At 48.6% G+C, this 16,443-nt stretch overlaps 1 protein-coding gene across 3 annotated transcripts in view; it reads right to left on the minus strand.

The window, feature by feature from the left end:
- The window catches only part of SPTB (spectrin beta, erythrocytic), a 134,378-nt gene that overhangs the window by 70,243 nt on the left and 47,692 nt on the right, over positions 1-16,443 (minus strand). For 2 of the 3 annotated variants that reach the window (XM_030812148.1, XM_030812155.1), the window contains exon 2: positions 6,691-6,889. In XM_030812148.1, the coding sequence (XP_030668008.1) occupies positions 6,691-6,838 (148 nt within the window). In that variant the 5' untranslated portion in view covers positions 6,839-6,889. Of the gene's footprint in view, positions 1-6,690; positions 7,134-16,443 lie in introns of those variants that run through there. The other variant, XM_030812143.1, reaches the window with a different exon arrangement.

The raw sequence follows: 16,443 nt of genomic DNA on the forward strand, positions 1-16,443 counted from the left end.
TCAAACATGCTTATCCCCTGAACTGAGCTGCAGTTTATGTTACAAACTTTACAGTTCCCAGCAAATCTTCATAGCAAATTTGTCATAATTTGCTATGCACATGTGTCTATGCACATAGACACGTGTGGGATTATTTGATCTACCTCTGTCTCACTAGACTGTAAAATGAGATTCTCTGGTTGATCTACTTTCCCAAGTCTGAAGGCCAAAGGGTTTGGAGGCAAAATGCTCCCAGAGACTTGGCTGCTACTAGCCTCCTTGTCACTCTGTCTCAGTGACATGTTATAAAGGGAAAATGGAAAATTGCTACAGATGCTCTGAAAACAACACCCTTGGCACCTCCTCAGCCAAGCAGCATGTGGGGGACACATGGGGCAGGGAGAATGGGTGCCGGCTGCTCCTGAGAGCCATAAACACAGTCAAGGCCTGGGGTCAGAGCTTGCCCTTGGGAACAAATCCCACAGAAATGTCCCAAAGATGGAGGAGGCTATTAACATGGTTCACTCAGACTGCACTCCCCGGGGAGAGAACAGAGTCTTATTATTAACCTCAGTGTATTAATATTTGATAAAGCATCTTCACAATGATAGATAGCAGTCACCCATAGAAGGGAAGCAGCCTTGGTTCTGTAAAGAGTTCTGAGAGAGGAAGAATAGCTTTTATCAAGAGTGGTAAGGGGACAATGGAAGGCATTATGTCCTGGGCAGGGGAAACCTGCCCTGGGCCCCACAGTGCAGGTGGCATGCTGACATCTCTTGCAGGTTTATCTGCACCGGTAACTGGCAGGTTTATCTATACTGTGTCCTGCCTGGGGGCAGGGGGACAATCTCACCATGGCTGACCTCCCAGAGAAAGCTGCTGATCCAATTTTTTTCCCTCTGACATTAAAATGGTTGCTGACAATGATAGATATTTCTGTGGATAGTATATTTTCCCAATATGTAGTCTCTAAATAAAACTCCATTTTATGTTTTGAAATCTGAGAAGAAAAAACATTACAAACCTCCCATTAATGACACAACCATCTTTGTTGGTTACGGGTACCTGGAAACAGACATGGGGAGACCATGGACAACCGGCGCCTTGTTCTCTAGCAGCTGCACCTGAATCTGTCAACTTAACAGAGAAGCTACTGATGCCCATCCACGGGGGTGAGGCCCTGCTCCCTGAGAAATCACTCGCCCTCTTGACACAAAGCCCTCCTAGGCAACTGGGGCACCTGAGATCAGCATCCTCTTGTACACAAGGGGAAAGGGGCCCGAGGGAGAGAGGGAGAGGCCAAACATGTCCTGAGGACACTCTCAGGGCCCTTTAGCAGCAGAGTCAGGAAGAGGCCTGTACCACCCTCCCTGGGGAGTTCCTGGCAGCCAAGGAGGTGGGCGGGGAGCAGCAGCATCCAAGGAATGTCTGTCAGCCGCAGAACTTAACCTTGGGACCCGCACACAGTGGGTCCAGAAGACAGTTAAGGTTCAGAGTGGCAGCAACTATGTGCTTCAGAGTGCAGGGACACAGATTGTAGTGCACCTGCTGTCCCACAGCAGTCTCGGAATTGTCCTCAACCAACCTCACCCCTCAGCCTCATCTCACTTCCAGGAAGAAGGCTACAAAGAAACAATGCAGGAAGGAAGGTCATCTCTAGCTTGCAGCATCACTTGGATTTGAATGTAAAGGCAAAACCTGAGTGGGCAACACAATTCTGTGCACCTGGTTTTAAAATGAGAGGCCCTGTTTAGTCTATCCTTTGGTGATTGCTCCACAGGCCAAAGAACAAGAGGAAGACTGAGGAAGAACACGAAGGCCATCTCCTTCCCACAGGCCCTTCACAGGAGGCTCTGGACTGCTCCCTGCACTGCAAGATGCCTCCGAGATGCCTCTGTGAGCCGAGGAGCTGTAAATCATGCAGCGGGCAGCACATGGGATGCTGGATGCCAAGCTGTGTGCATGGGTAAGGCAGGGGAGTGGAAGGAGGGAGGGGAGGGAAGAGAGAAAGGAGAGTGAGGCTCATGCACAGGGCTTCTCTTTTTGGGGCATCTTTCTATGGGGTTCCTCCACTCCCTGCTCTCCCTTCTGAGCCACATCTACCCTGAGGCAGCATCCTCACTGGAGTCACTGGAGTCTGTAACCAGGTGCAGGGGAGGGGAGGAGTGTGCAGGCAGGCGGATGCCTCCTCTGGGGTGAGGAGAGGGAGACGGAGGATGGGCATTTTGACTGGTAAGTTCCCTGCAGCCTGCAGTGCTTCATTCTTCATCCAGACAGCCACGAATGCTCATCTGGCAGCTCCCAGTATGAAAAGGGGAAGGAGAAGAAATAGGGGCTGTGTGACAATTAGGGGGACTCTAGGAGATGGGGGAGTCTTTCTATTGAAACATGAAGGCTGGAACCTTTTGGAAGGATAGGAACTTGGGCTTTTCAGCTGCTGCTCTTCCTGTAATCCCTCAAAACAGGTCCAGAAAGTAGGAAGGTGCCAGAGGCAGTCATCAAAAGAGAGAAGCATAGTTTCCAGTCCAGGAAGAAGCCTCAGGGCTACCTGCTACTTAACCTCATGACAGGCGGCGAGCTTAGAGACTGACGTTAAAAAGCTAAAATCTGCTCAGGGATCTACAGGGCAAATATTCCTGCTGGGATCCCAGCCCTCCCCTTGGCATTGCCAAGGTCAAATCCACCCCCTTACAGGAGCCTTCTGCAACATTTTCCTACCCTTCTTCCTTTTCACTTTAGTTAGGCTGACTCCCAATTTCATACAGAAAGTCATTCATTCTGGAGAGAGGTCAGGTTTTTATGCACTAGGACAGATTAGCCAGATGGCTTGTTTCTTTAGGTCCAGGAAGGAAGACCTGGGAGTGGTATGAAAGGCAGAATAGGGGGTATTTCCTTTGGAGTTGAGAGGAATTTTACTTAAGAGGCAGAAAAGATCACATCCAGTCACCCAAATTCAGGTCTTCCAACCATAGGTCAATAAATGGAGATGGACCTAGAGAAACTGTCTCATCTGGAAAAGCATTTGACGAGACCCATCATCCTTAGGTTTCTTGGGCCTCCCATGTCACCCAGCCAGATGGCGGAGACACAGCCAGGGTCGTGGACTGGATAGTCTTATGGAGAGAGAGAGAGACCTGCATGGCATGGGGCTTCATCTCATGGGCATCAAGTCTGGGGGAAGGGGAAAGAGCCCAGAGCTCCAAGCACAAACATTAGCCTGGTTTCCTTGGTCCCTGGCTTTTCCTTCCAACTCAGACTTCCAAGGCAAAGGAGGGTGGGGGTTAAGAGGGAAGACACAGGTTCTGGAACAGGCCAAGGTACAACAGGCAACGAAAAAGACCAAGCTCATGATCTTGAATGTCTAAAGTTGGGAAAAGAGAAAGGACAGAAAACACCGATGGGAAATTTTCTTAGTACTAACGTTATCTAACATTCACCTAGCATTTTATTATAAATAAAAACTTTCATAAACTTTATCTTATTTGCTCTTCACAACAACCTTTAGAAAATACAATCAATCCCCATTTTATAAAAATGGAAAAGGAGTCAGTGATCCTCCACTGCGGTGGCATTAGAGGTGGAATCAGGACTTGAATCTGGATCTTGTGACATGTTCCCCCTCACCCCAGGACCTTCGATTTCAGAAGAAGATGCCAGGCCAGTCTCCCCAACCTTGCCACATATACCTATGAAGCAGATCACTGCTATCTTATAAGCAACTCAGGGCTGAATGCCCTCCTTGCCTTAATATTCCCGTGAGTGGGAGAGTGGCTGAGAGCTCCTGCTCCCAAATGTTTCTTTTGAAAGACTGACCCCTGCCTAGGCTGCTAAGGTGGCCCCAACAACAGTACTGAAGGGGAAAAAAGTCAAGACATTGAGACTAGGAAGGCTGACACACTCCCTTTCTCCATTCTGCCTACCCAGCAGAATGGGCACATCTGGCCACCCTATTCAGACCTTTCCAAAGCTTTAGCTTAAGCCCAGGTCACTTAGAGTGGACTCTCAGGAGAAGGAAGCCAGTAAACCACTTAGGTTGTTTGTTTTTGAAAATCTTGAAAGGACCTCAAACTTGCATGTTTACCTGTTGGCCAGATGTTTTGAATCGTTAAGGCCCAGGCATACAATTCTACGCTCTGTGGCTTTTCCTCTCCCTGGGGGGCATTCAGATTCTCTGGTAAGTAAGAAGCATGCTCCTGGTGAGGAGTAGGCTCAACTAGGCACAGCCAAGGTCAGCAAAGGCTCTTTCCTGATCAACCTAGGACTGACCACTAAGCACAGAGTCTTGCTCTGTCACCCAGGCTGGAGTGTAGTGGCATGATCTTGGGTCACTGCAACCTCCGCCTCCCGGGTTCAAGCAATTCTCATGCCTCAGCTTCTTGAGTAGCTGGGATTACAGGCATGCACCACCACGCCCAGCTATTTCTTTTTTTATATTTTAGTAGGGATGGAGTTTCGCCCTGTTGGCCAGGCTGGTCTTGAACTCCTGGTCTCAAGCCATACACTCACCTCAGGATCCCAAAGTGCTGGGATTATAGGCATGAGCTACCACGCCCGGCTTTGTGCTTGGATCTTTAACCTGTCTCCACCAACTTCCCAAGCAGCTCATCGGACCTGGTGACAAAATACACAGGCCAACTGGAGAAACCCAGGGCCCTTCTGCCTGCCAGAATCACATACACCCTTCAATTCCCAGCTCAAAGGCTGCCTCCTCCATGAACTGTTCCCTGATTCTCCTTGCATCTCTTCCTTGGCTCTCTCATTGCTGTTTAATTTATGTGTCCTTCCTACAGTTATTCTCTAATTCCACTCATGCTAATTAATTGTGAACATAGTTCATTTTTCCCTAATAGATTGTGAACTCCTGAGAGACAGATGCTATATTGAATTCATCTCTGTGGTTCCCCTCTCCCCTTTCATGTTTGGCCAGGGGTTTAGCTTTAAACATAGTAGGAGTACAACAAGCAACTGTTAAAATAGAATTTACCTTGGTTTCTTAAAAAAGATAAAAGGATCTCTGCACAAAGTCCAGTCCCCACTCTTACCTTGCTTTGGCAAATCTTACAGAATATGGTACCCCTCTCCCTCCACCTGGATCACCAGGGTCATTGCAGCTAGATCCAGCCAGCACAGAGATATAAGAAGGTAAAACCAGAGTGACAAAGCCAATGGTTCCAAGTTTGGTTGGCTTAAATTAACATACACAAAAGCAATGGGTCACCGTTATGGTCCGTCCTCAAGGGAAACCAAGGGAGAATTTTGTGGGGTCAAGGAGGGTGAGAAGGAGATGAAGGAAGAAGAAAGAGAGTTTCCTGTAAAGAGCAAGGACACTAGGGGTAATGACTGAGACCCAAGTGGATTCCTTGTCATGACAAGGCAGATGAGACACCGCAGCATTCCTTTCCTGGGATGAGAAGCCCAGACACTCCCAAGGTGTGAGGTCATTATGATCCCAGAGGGGTCCAGGGCCCTGCTCAGGCTTCAAGGTCAGCCAGGGACTGTGGTATCTGGGAGCTGAGTACAGGGAGGGAGTGGGGAAGAGGATTACTACGACCTTCAATTTGGGTCATAAGGTATGGGGGCAGCGGGAGAATCACTCCAGAAAGTGTTTATGGGGAAGGTTGTGCTCTTCTTAGGAGGCGGAAGATGGGAACAGTCAATGGTAGGGAAACAGGGCCAGTGTGGGCTGCTGACTGGTGGATCAGGTGAAGAAACCCACCCCCCATACATACACACACAACTCCATGTAACTCAAACTTTCTTGTTGGCCGAAGACTTAGGGTCAGAATATAGTTACCCTGGGTCAAGTTCAGGGAGGCAATAGTCACAGGAGTTGGGAAAAAAAAAAATCCTAAGAATCAGATATCAGCCAACAGGGGGAGGAGAAGTCATTTCTACTAGAGATTTAAGATATTCTCCACCCATCTTCCATCTCTCTCTCTCTCTCTTTCTCTCTCTCTCTCTCTCTCTCACACACACACACACACACACACACACACCACACACACACAGCAAGAGAGAGAGAGGGTGGGGGTGGAGAATATCTTAAATCTCTAGTAGAAATGGCTTCTCCTCCCCCTGCTGGCTGAGGTCTGGTTCTTGGGATTCACACACACACACACACACACACACACACACACACACACACACACACAGAGAGAGAGAGAGAGAGAGATCTATTATGAACCTGCTAAGCAAAAATCTAATTCCAGTTTAAGGATGAAAGGTTTCATCAAGAAAATCCTTCCTGAGGCAGTGGGGAGGATGTTATCTGCTCTCAATTTCCTATCCAAACACTCCTTTTGGGACCACAGAGAGGACAATGATAATTCCTCTCTCCAGGCCCAGGCAGGAAATCGGGGTTAACCAGGAGGCCCTGTGCACCTGCGCCCGGCTGTCCAGCCCTCAGACACTGCTTTGCCCAGACTCTCGTACTTCTCACTTGGCCGCAGGTTACTCAGGACAGAGGCAGAGGGCAGGCCCCACCTGGTCCCAGCTCCAGCACCTCCTTGCTTCTCAGAGGCCCTTGGGGGCAGAGGCTGCCTGAGGTCCCTCCCAAGGGGACCCCCACCTCCCTGAGCCTAGCAAACACGTCTCCATCACTGCCATGCCAGGGCTCACCCAACACACACAGAGGATTCACACTAGGTGGGGAGGGCTGTGAACCTTGTGACTGCGAGAATGCCCTCCAACCCTTGTGGCCCCAAACAGTACCTGCCAAGGCCTTGATCCGGGACCTCTCAAAGAGTCTGGCTGAGCTGTTGTCATTATCCAGCTCATCGTCTGGGGCGTCCCAGCGGGCATTGATCCGGCTGTAAGGTGGCTGGTTGCCCACATTTTCAAACTCTGTGGCCGATGTCATGTCAGCAGGCTCTTAGCAGCTCCGCCTGCCTCAGTCTTCATGGAAGGATCCCTGGGGAACAGCAACACAGTCAGAGGGTTATCTCTCTACCCCCTCGGACTTTTTCTCAGGGGAAACTTATTCGGAGCATCCAATGCGAGTAGATCCTGGCGGGAGCAGAATGCCGTGTCACCTGCCTGGGCATGCTTCCTACCAGGGTCTCTGGGTCGTTTGTTATAAAATATTGCAGCAGCAGCAGCAGCAGCAGCAGCAACAGTACCGGCGGCAGTGGCGGGGATGGAGAGCTGCATATAGCAAGGGTCAGGACAGCCAGCAGGTGGAGACGTCAGTCTCAGCCAGCTGCTTCCTCCAGACCCGCTGCCCCGCCGCGGGGAGCACCCCAGGAGAGGAGAAGCTCTCCTGGGAGCCAGAGGCAGCAGGGCACGAGCTGGGGAAAGCAACCTTCACCCTGAGGACTGGGCCAAGACCTAACCTGGTGGGGGAGATGGGGACAGGCCAGGGGAAGGGAGAAACTGGAAACAGGCTGAGTCTGACCCAAATGGGAACCATGGGGAGAGATGGATGAGAGAGTTAAGCCACCACTGACGCCACCAGCCTGGGGCAGCTGCACTGGGGGGACTTCGCTCCTCCCGGAGGCTTTCCGAGAGCCCTCTGAGTTCCTTCCCAGCAGTTGGTATTCAGAAAGCTGACCTCGCATTTTAGGGCTTCTTTGGAGCATGACCAGGTGCTCAGATGAGGTCTCCTGTTGAATTCCAGGACAGATTGAGCAACCCAGAGGAGGCTGCTGTCCCATCAAGCGCGTGGCAGTTGGGGCATCCCACGGACAATGGAACCGTGCATTGCGAGTCCATGCGATGAACCAGCGCATCAGGAGCACTGGGTCCTCCCTCACCCGTCATCAATCATTCCTACTCACTCATTCATTCATTCACAGTTAATTCAAATATGTACCAAGTTCCAACTAGGTGGCAGGCACTGTACTAGGCAGGGGCAAGTAAGACAGGAAAGGTCATGTCCTCATACAGCTTGGAATCTGGTGGCAGAGACACACAATTAAACAAGCGACTACAAGAAGGTGTGATGTGTGTCATGGCTGGCTTAGGTGGGGACTCGGTGGGGATTGCTGTCAGGGAGGGGAAGTTGAAGCTTATTCCTAAAGGAAGCTTGGAGGTACCCATGAAGGGACAGGTGAGAAAGGACAAGAGTCCAAGCAAAGGGAATAAAGAGCAGGTGTAAAGTCCTGAGGGTAAGAAAGAACACAGCAAGCTTTGAGAACTACAAGAAGTAAGGGGAAGGCAGGGGTGGAGTCAGTGGAGAAAAGTGAGGAGGGGTCCAGGGGAGCCAGGCTTGGTCTTCAATGCCCTGGGCCCTAGGAAAACTATTAGCTTTCTTCATCTGTACCTGACATTCGGTCCTCTTTCTAGGGATCTTAGGGGACTCCAAGATCAAGTCTGTAAGGGAATAGGGGACCCAGAGCCTTCACAACCAAGAGAGCAAAGCAGGAGGCAGGGAGGCTATGAGGCAGACCTGTGATGGGGGTTGACAGCCAGTGAGCTGTAAGGGAGACCACTCCCTCTGTGGTGTGTGCACCCACAGCACACACACAGGCTCACATCCGACATGCTGACACCCACCAGCACACACATGCACACCCACCAGGCACACGCTTGAGGAGGCACTGAAGCACATTCACCAGCCCAAGTGTGAGATGGCAGCAAGACTACAGCCTTATTTTTCAGATACAGACTCACTTCAGACTGCATTTTCCCCAACCTGATGAATCTATCCCACCACATCCTTGTAAGGTAAGACAGGAGCCAGGATTGCCCACCCTAATTGCCTTGGGAGAAAAACCAAGGCCTGCTGCAGGAGGAGGCCTCCCCAGGGTCATCCGGTGGAATGACTACAGCTGGGACCAAAGGCCAAACTGGAGCGCAGTTTATCCCCCTCGATCGGACGGGTTTCAGGAGGGCAGGGGGGGAAAGGACTGGAGCGCAGTGTATCCCCCTCGATCGGACGGGTTTCAGGAGGGCAGTGGGGGAAAGGACACAGTGCATGGGGACAGAGGGCATTTCCCAGCCAGGGCTTGGCAAAAGTGTTTGCCACTCAAGAGAAGGGAAGATGCAGGGTGGGAAAACCAGTCACCACCCTGAACACAGGATGCCCCATGATGCCAGACCTGTGCCCAAGACCACCCTTGTCCCTTTGAACAACCCGTCCTCTTCTGCAGATGGACTTGCTGCTTCCAGGGCTGAGATTTTGCACCCAACTGGCTGGGCAATGATAGCCGGGAAAGATTCCCCTGCCCCCGGCCCCACACCTTTCCTTACTTCCCTTAAGGGAAACTACCACTGACTTGGTCTCTGAGCCAGAGAGGGACTGACAGGCTGACCACCTCCTGCAGGGCCACAAGTCTGTCCAGCAGCCCCTGAGAAGGGCTGAGCTGCCAGACGCAGGAGGTGAGGTGAGATCAGACCCTGAGTGCAGGAGGTAACCGGACCCTGGCTCTCCTTATTCGTCCTGTGCTATTTTTAAGAGCGGCCGAGAGAGGCCCGGGCCATGGGGCTGGAGAGTGAGATTACCTTTGCCGTGCCTCCGTAAATAAGTCTGCCCCAGAAAGATGAGCCTGAGCAGGCCGACCAGCAGGCCCGGCATTCAAGACAAGATTGATGGCCCTGGGTGCAGAAGAGCGGCGGCTCGACAGCAATTCATCCTGCTTAAAAACGCCATCCCTCCTGTGGCCATGGCTCAGAGAAGGCAGCAGCCGGGCAGCAGCTCTGCCAGGAGTGGGAAAAGATGTATATGTGTGTCTAAATATACAGCTGGAGGTTTTTTTTGTTTTGTTTCGGAAAGAGTCAGGTCCCCGTAAACAAACACCAAGGAAAGATGATCCAGAAATGAAAGTGAGGCCCCCTTCCTTGTGCCCCTCTTCCCCTGACATGCCCACCCCAGGCTCTGCCCAGATGGCATTCCATCAGAGTCAAGGGGGTCATGGGATGGGCCAGTGCAAGCAGGAAGGGAAGCTCTCGGAGAATCAGGTGTAAGAGGCAGGAAGGAAATAAATAAGAGAACAGGAAAGTTACAGATAGTTAACAAAAAGCAAACACGAAGATATGCCTGTCCAAAACCAGATTTAACCCATTCTCGGCGTCACCATGTCTCTTTCCACACTGTTACAACGGCCCTTCAAAGGCCTGGCTATAAAGAGACAACCATGACTGAAAAAAACAGCATACGTTGGGGCTCATGGTGGGGACACCTAATCGAATGGGGAGTCATGGAAATGACATTTAAGTTGCTACCTGGGAGGAACTTGGAGATGAGATGATCTGGTCTCATTTTCAAAGATATAAGTCATCTGCACATCTAGAGTGGCCTTCCATGAGTCACAGAGGACCGCAAATACATGGCTAAAATTAGATCTTAAATTGCATTTCAGGCCCATCAGTAAACCCAGGAAAAAAGGCATAAGTACTTCCTTGTCCATTCATTCCCCGACTCACCCACAAGTCCCCCCAAATTCCTTCTCTGAACCCACCTGACCCTCATCAAAGTATAGGTGGGTCTTCTCTGGTCTCCGTGACTCTGTGCCCAGAGGAGTCCACCTGCCCCATCCATCCATCCACCTGCCCATCCAGCAGCTCTAAATGCACAGTCCAGAGTCATCCTTAGCTGCCTTCTGCCACCCCTGACCCCAGGCTATATTTTGAGTAGGATGGGACCCGAGAAGGCTTCCCCACAGCTCAGCATTGAAAAGCTCATGGGATCACACAAAGGACTCAGCTTACAGAAGGAACGTGTACTTATTAATGCATTTCACAATACCACTGATGCAACCCACAGCTCCAACCTTCACATCCGCCTTTGAGGTCGGATGCTAGGCTCGGAGCCTCAACCTCATGTGCTATGTCCAGTTACTCCCTGGGTTGGTTAAGAACTGAGAAAGCAGTGGTAGCAGCTCCTCTCCCAGCCTGCAGGGTGCTGACAGAGCCCAAGCTAGGACCCATGTCAGCCCTCGCCGAAGCCCCAAGCGGAAGAGGCAGCTCTTCTCTTTTCTCCATCCTCTAGTCCCCCAACAAAGTAAACAGCATCCTCTCCTCTTCCCTGGGTCATACAAAAGTGAGAAGCAACAAAGCACAAAGATCTACTTCCGAAGTGGGAAACCGGGGAAATACAGGGCAATGCAGGGCTGAGGAGCAGGCTGTTGGAACAGCAAGGACACTGTCTTTCTTAAACAGTATTGCTCCTTCCACTCTGTTGTTATTTTCTCTCTAGCTGTAAGGTTTGACCCCCTCGCCTGTTTTCTAGTTTGTCCTGCCCCCTTATGCTACCTCAAACCTGCTTTTAACATAATTTGGTATTGTGACAACCCGGTCAGGAGATTAAATCCTGAAGGTTCTCTGGTAATTTTTCTGTCAATCCATCACCAAAAAAGGAACATCCTTCCTCTCCCTCTGATCATAATCGCATTGCATATTCACAGGTACCTTAAAGAATAGTCAAATACACAAAAACACACGTGTACACACTCACTAGAATGAGAAGCAATAAGACGTGCAGTGCAGAATACTTACTCTAAATCTATCTGCAGCCCTAACCTTCTCCCTACTCTCAAGCTCTAGTCTGGCACCTCCATCTGCCTACCAGACATCTCCACCTAGAAATTACAGCTCAGTCTCAATATGGTTAAGACTGAGCACGGGGCTACCAGGACAGCAGAACCAGAGAGTTTCAGTACCATGGGGTAACGGTGTGGCCCAGATAAGCATGCCACCTATGGGTGACCTTTCCAGTCGATGGACACCACCAGCAGTTCCTGGACAAGCCACTTCCCCTCCCCAGAGCACATTCTGCTTTTTCACACTGCAGTTCCCATCCCAACCAAGCCTGGCTACTAGTGCATCACTGATGGACTGTGGTTTGGGGTGCTTAAAGTCCCAAGATTACTACCCATGGTTGCTACTTAGGGATCTCCATGCATCTGCAATATCCTGGTCATTCTGGTCCACTGCTGTTTGGTGAGGCCTTTACCAGACACTTCTACTCCAGTTTCTGTCACCCAGCAGGGGCTTTACATGCCACAACTTGTCCACCCTCATCATGGAAAAATCTCCTACCAAGAACTGGCTCCAGTTATGCTGCAGCTGCTGGAATAAGGGTGGGGGTGGATGGGATCATAGCTCCAATAATTCTTACAGGATTTGGTTGGGGAACAGGTGCTGCTCAGCTCTGATGTAGGGACTGGCCCATCAGCCTTCTATCATAACAACAGTATCTATCAGCACTTCACATCCTGCACAGAGGCAAATGCCCACTGGGAACCATTAAAGGAGAGGGGAGAGATGATACTCTTATATACATATTAGGTTGGTGCAAAAGTAATTGTGGGTTTTGCCATTACTTTTAATGGTAAAACCTACAATTACTTTTGCACCAACCTAATAGTTTTCAAACATTATCCTCTATCGGGATTCTTGGGCTTAATATCTACATTTACAGAAACTTGTGATCCAGTCCTACCTCCTCTTATCTCTCTCAACTCACTTCTTTCAAGATAGCCACTGGCCTCCTCTCTCAGAATAAGTAACATTTTATGGCAGTTGAGTTGAAAAGCTGGATGCCCAATTTCCTTTCTTCCATGAGGACTTTTGTTGAATATCTGTAGTAACTTCTCTCTTCTCTGATGAAAACTGCAGGAGATAGGTAGAGGTCTCAACATTGTAGTGAGATCTCAACATTGGAAATAGTCAAGAATAGACTGGAATAATTTATTTGACATCATCATTGAAGTGATATTTATAATGTAATAACTGATTCAGAAAAGATTTTAAAAACCCATCAGATAATGGGTTGATGGGTGAACTTTACAATGGAGGGATCAAGTTTTCAACACCTGAACTCACTGATGAATCTTAGTATCACCAAGAACAGGACAATTAGACACATGTGTCTTCTGACATGGTACAACATGAAGGACATCATGACCTATGACGTTCTTGCAAAAAAGTTGAACCTGAATTTATTAATAATTAAGCTTTAGAGCTAACTTCCCATTTATAGGAATTATAGGAAATCAAGATAAATAACAACATGAGGAAGCAAAGAAACAAACCCAGAATGTAGGGCATTCTGCAGACAACTGACTCAGCTTCTTCAACAAGTTAGAGGCTTTAAAACAGACACAAAAGAGGCAGGGAGTGAGGACTGCTGTAAATCAAAAGAGACTCAGGAGATGTAATAATCAAATATAATGCACCTTGTTTGGATCTTGAATTTAAAAAACACATTTCTGAGGCAATCAGGGGTATCTGAATTACAGACTCAATACTGATTGGTACCTAGGAATTAGTCAATTGTGTTAGATGTGATCATGGCATTATGGTTATGTAAGAAAGTGAATTTTTTTTTTGCAATGCTCAAAAATGTAGTGGGGGACATGACATGATGTCTGGGATTTGCTTAAATGTGCTTCAGCAAAATAAGAAGCAAGTTATTGACTTGGAGTGATCTACTTATGGGGGTTCTTGATTCTATTCTCTCTACTTTTATACATGCTTGAAATTTTGTATAATAAAAACTTTGATAAAATTGGCAGTTAATAATAAATTAAATTTGTAAAATACAGTCATATGCCTTAGGCACAACTGGAACCTATAATAAAAGTCAACCCCTTCCCATGGTCCTAAGGCCCTTCCCATTTTCTGCAAGATCATCTCCCCATACCCCCTACAGGTAATCTGCCAGCCTTCTTTCAGTTCTTCAAACTTGAAATGTCCTCCCCAGCTCAGGGCTCTTGTGCATGCTGTGCCGTCCGCCCCAGACACTTCCTGGAGCATCTCTGCATGTCTGGCTCCTCCTTATTCCTCAGGTCTGTTCTCAGACTTCGCTTCCTTGTGGAAGTCCTCCCTGGTCGCCCTCTCTAAGGTAGCTCCCCGCTCTGTTAGCCTCAGTCTTTTTGACACTCTGCTTAACTCTATAGGACTTATCATAATTGTAATTATTCACGTATCTGTCTGTTTCCTCTTTTTTTTCTTTTCCTCTCAGTGCCTAGACCATAAGGCTCCTTATAGGCATCAGCCATGTCTGTCTTTTTCATTATTGTACTCCAGTGCCTAGTACTGGGCCTGGGACTTAGTGGGTGCTCAGTAAATATTATCCTGTTCCTATAGACCTGATCTCAAACTGTGGAGTCTTTTTATTATTTTTTTTATTTTATTTTATTTTATTTTATTTTTTGAGATGGAGTTTCACTCTTGTTGCTCAGGCTGGAGTGCAGTGGCACGATCTCAGCTCACTGCAACCTCTGCCTTCTGGAGCCTTTTTAAAGCCCTCTCTCCCATATTCCCTGACCCATGCACTCAGTTATCCCATGTACATGTATTGAGTGTTTATTCATATTTATTCATCACCAAGGCCAGTCATTAAGCCTCTGAAAGGGTCTTTCGTTTGTCATTTCTTTATGTTTTAAAGCTCTACTTCACTCAGGCCCTCACCTCTTCCCACTTGGTCCAACTCTGTCCGTGCTCAGCCCCTTCACAGTCCCTCCTGCACGGCCCCTCATGCTGACACACGCCTACTCTGTAAGCTTTCAACAGTGCAGTCCAATCCAAAGCCCTGCACCATTTGGTGCTGAGCTCACACTCTCCTTTATGTGAACTCTGCTCTAGTCAGGAGGGTTCACATGGCCCCTGTCTCCACCATGGTGTCATGTGCCTTGACAACTTTATTTGTGCCACATCCCATACCCTGATATTTAGCTACCTCTCCCATCCCCTTAAAATTTAAAACAAATACAATTTTCAAACATTTAGAAACACATGTATAGCATGTTCTCAGAATCTGAGTGAGGTTGCCTTTTCCCTCCTATCCAACCCCACGGATCCACCACTGCTTCTTTTCCCCCTCAAGTGGAGGGGGCAGGCAAGACGGGCTACGGGAAAGCTGGTGGTGACCCATGCACCAACTCCCCCTCCTCAGTCTCACTTCCTCTCCACCAACCTCACTGCCACTTCCTCCCCACCAACCTCACTGCCACTGCCAAGGGAGGTCAGATCTTTGCATTCCTTCCTGCTGCCCATTCCTCAAATCCTGGGAGAAACATGAATCTCTAGCTTTTTCTCTCTTCTGCCTTCATTTTAACACGCACAAGTCTTTCCTATCTTCAGCAAAACTCCTTCTTGCCATCTTCTCTCTCCTTTCTTTCAGAGCCAAAATTCTTGACAAAGTTGCCAAGGACATGAATGGGTAATTCATAGAAGTGAAAACCTAAAAAGCTAAAACCCTAAGAAGAGATACTCAAGCCCATGAGTAACCTGAGAAATGCAGATTAAAACAAGGAGACCCCACAGGCAAACATTAGCAAGCTGGGTCATGCTGAATATAGATGCTGATGTGGAAAGGGGCTGCCTTGTGCACTGCTGGTGGGAGTGTGGACTGGCCCAGCCATTCTGGCAGGCTGTCTGCCTGGACTCAGGCAGGCTAAGTGTGACTCTACTCACACAGGCCTAGAAGGGGACATATGCGAGAATGTTTACTGAGGCATTGATTGTGGTGGCGGGGAGGTGGAAATACCCTGTGCGTCCACCACTGGGGCAGGGACAGGTAAAATGCAGTGAATGAACATGTGGAGGGCACATGGCAATGCTGGAGGATCATAGAAACGGTACTGAACAAAATACACAGGAAACAGAATGAGATCCATAACATCATTTACATAATCTAAAAATATGTGCATATAAGCCAATACCCATACAAGGACATATGCAAATTAAAGGAAAACTCTTAAACACATAAAAATGGTTGTCTTTAGGTGGAGTGAAGGGAATAGAAAAGGAAAATGGAAATAAAAGGAAATCAATCAACCAACCAACCACAGAGAAGGGCCTTGGCTGGAAAATGATGATCAACTGAGAAGTATGATGACCTCAGCCCTCCACTCCAGAGGTAAACATAGACACAGTGTACTTATCTATATTCATGGTAGCTTCTAGCTTCTTCATCCCATCCTCAAGTCACTCCTCAACTCACTGAAATCTGACTTCCGCCCTCACTCCATGAAGCTATTCTTGCCAAAAGTCACTGATACCTCCCTTCCTTGTTACTTAAAGCAGGAGATGCTTTTCAGGTCTTATCTTACTTAGCAGCATTAGGCTCTTTTGGCCATTCCAGAATTTTCTGAAATCATTTCCTTTGTTTTCCAGGACACGCTCCTTGTTCCCTTCTTAACTTTCTGGCCCTTCCTCCTTGGCCTGCTCTGCGGGCTACTCTTCCTTGGCCTGTCTCTTAAATAGTGATGCTCCCAAGTTATCTCCTGGGCCCCTCCACTTCTTCCTCAGTCTACACACTGTTCTTAGACTATTTCCTTCACTCCCATGACTTGAATTACCACCTTATGCTAATGACTTTCAAATCTTCTGAACCCATCGGGTCCAATTGCCTTCAGAACATCCACCTAAGAAGGCCCACAAGCCCCTCATGTTCACCCTAACCTCTAGTGGAATCTATCCTCATCCTTTTCCCATTTTTCCTGCCATGCTTCCCATCTGTCAACATCCCAGTGGCCCAAATCAAAACCTCAGATCATGCTCCATGCCCTTCTTCCCTCT

Source organism: Nomascus leucogenys, chromosome 1a (assembly GCF_006542625.1).
Source record: "Nomascus leucogenys isolate Asia chromosome 1a, Asia_NLE_v1, whole genome shotgun sequence".
Taxonomy (NCBI): domain Eukaryota; kingdom Metazoa; phylum Chordata; class Mammalia; order Primates; family Hylobatidae; genus Nomascus; species Nomascus leucogenys.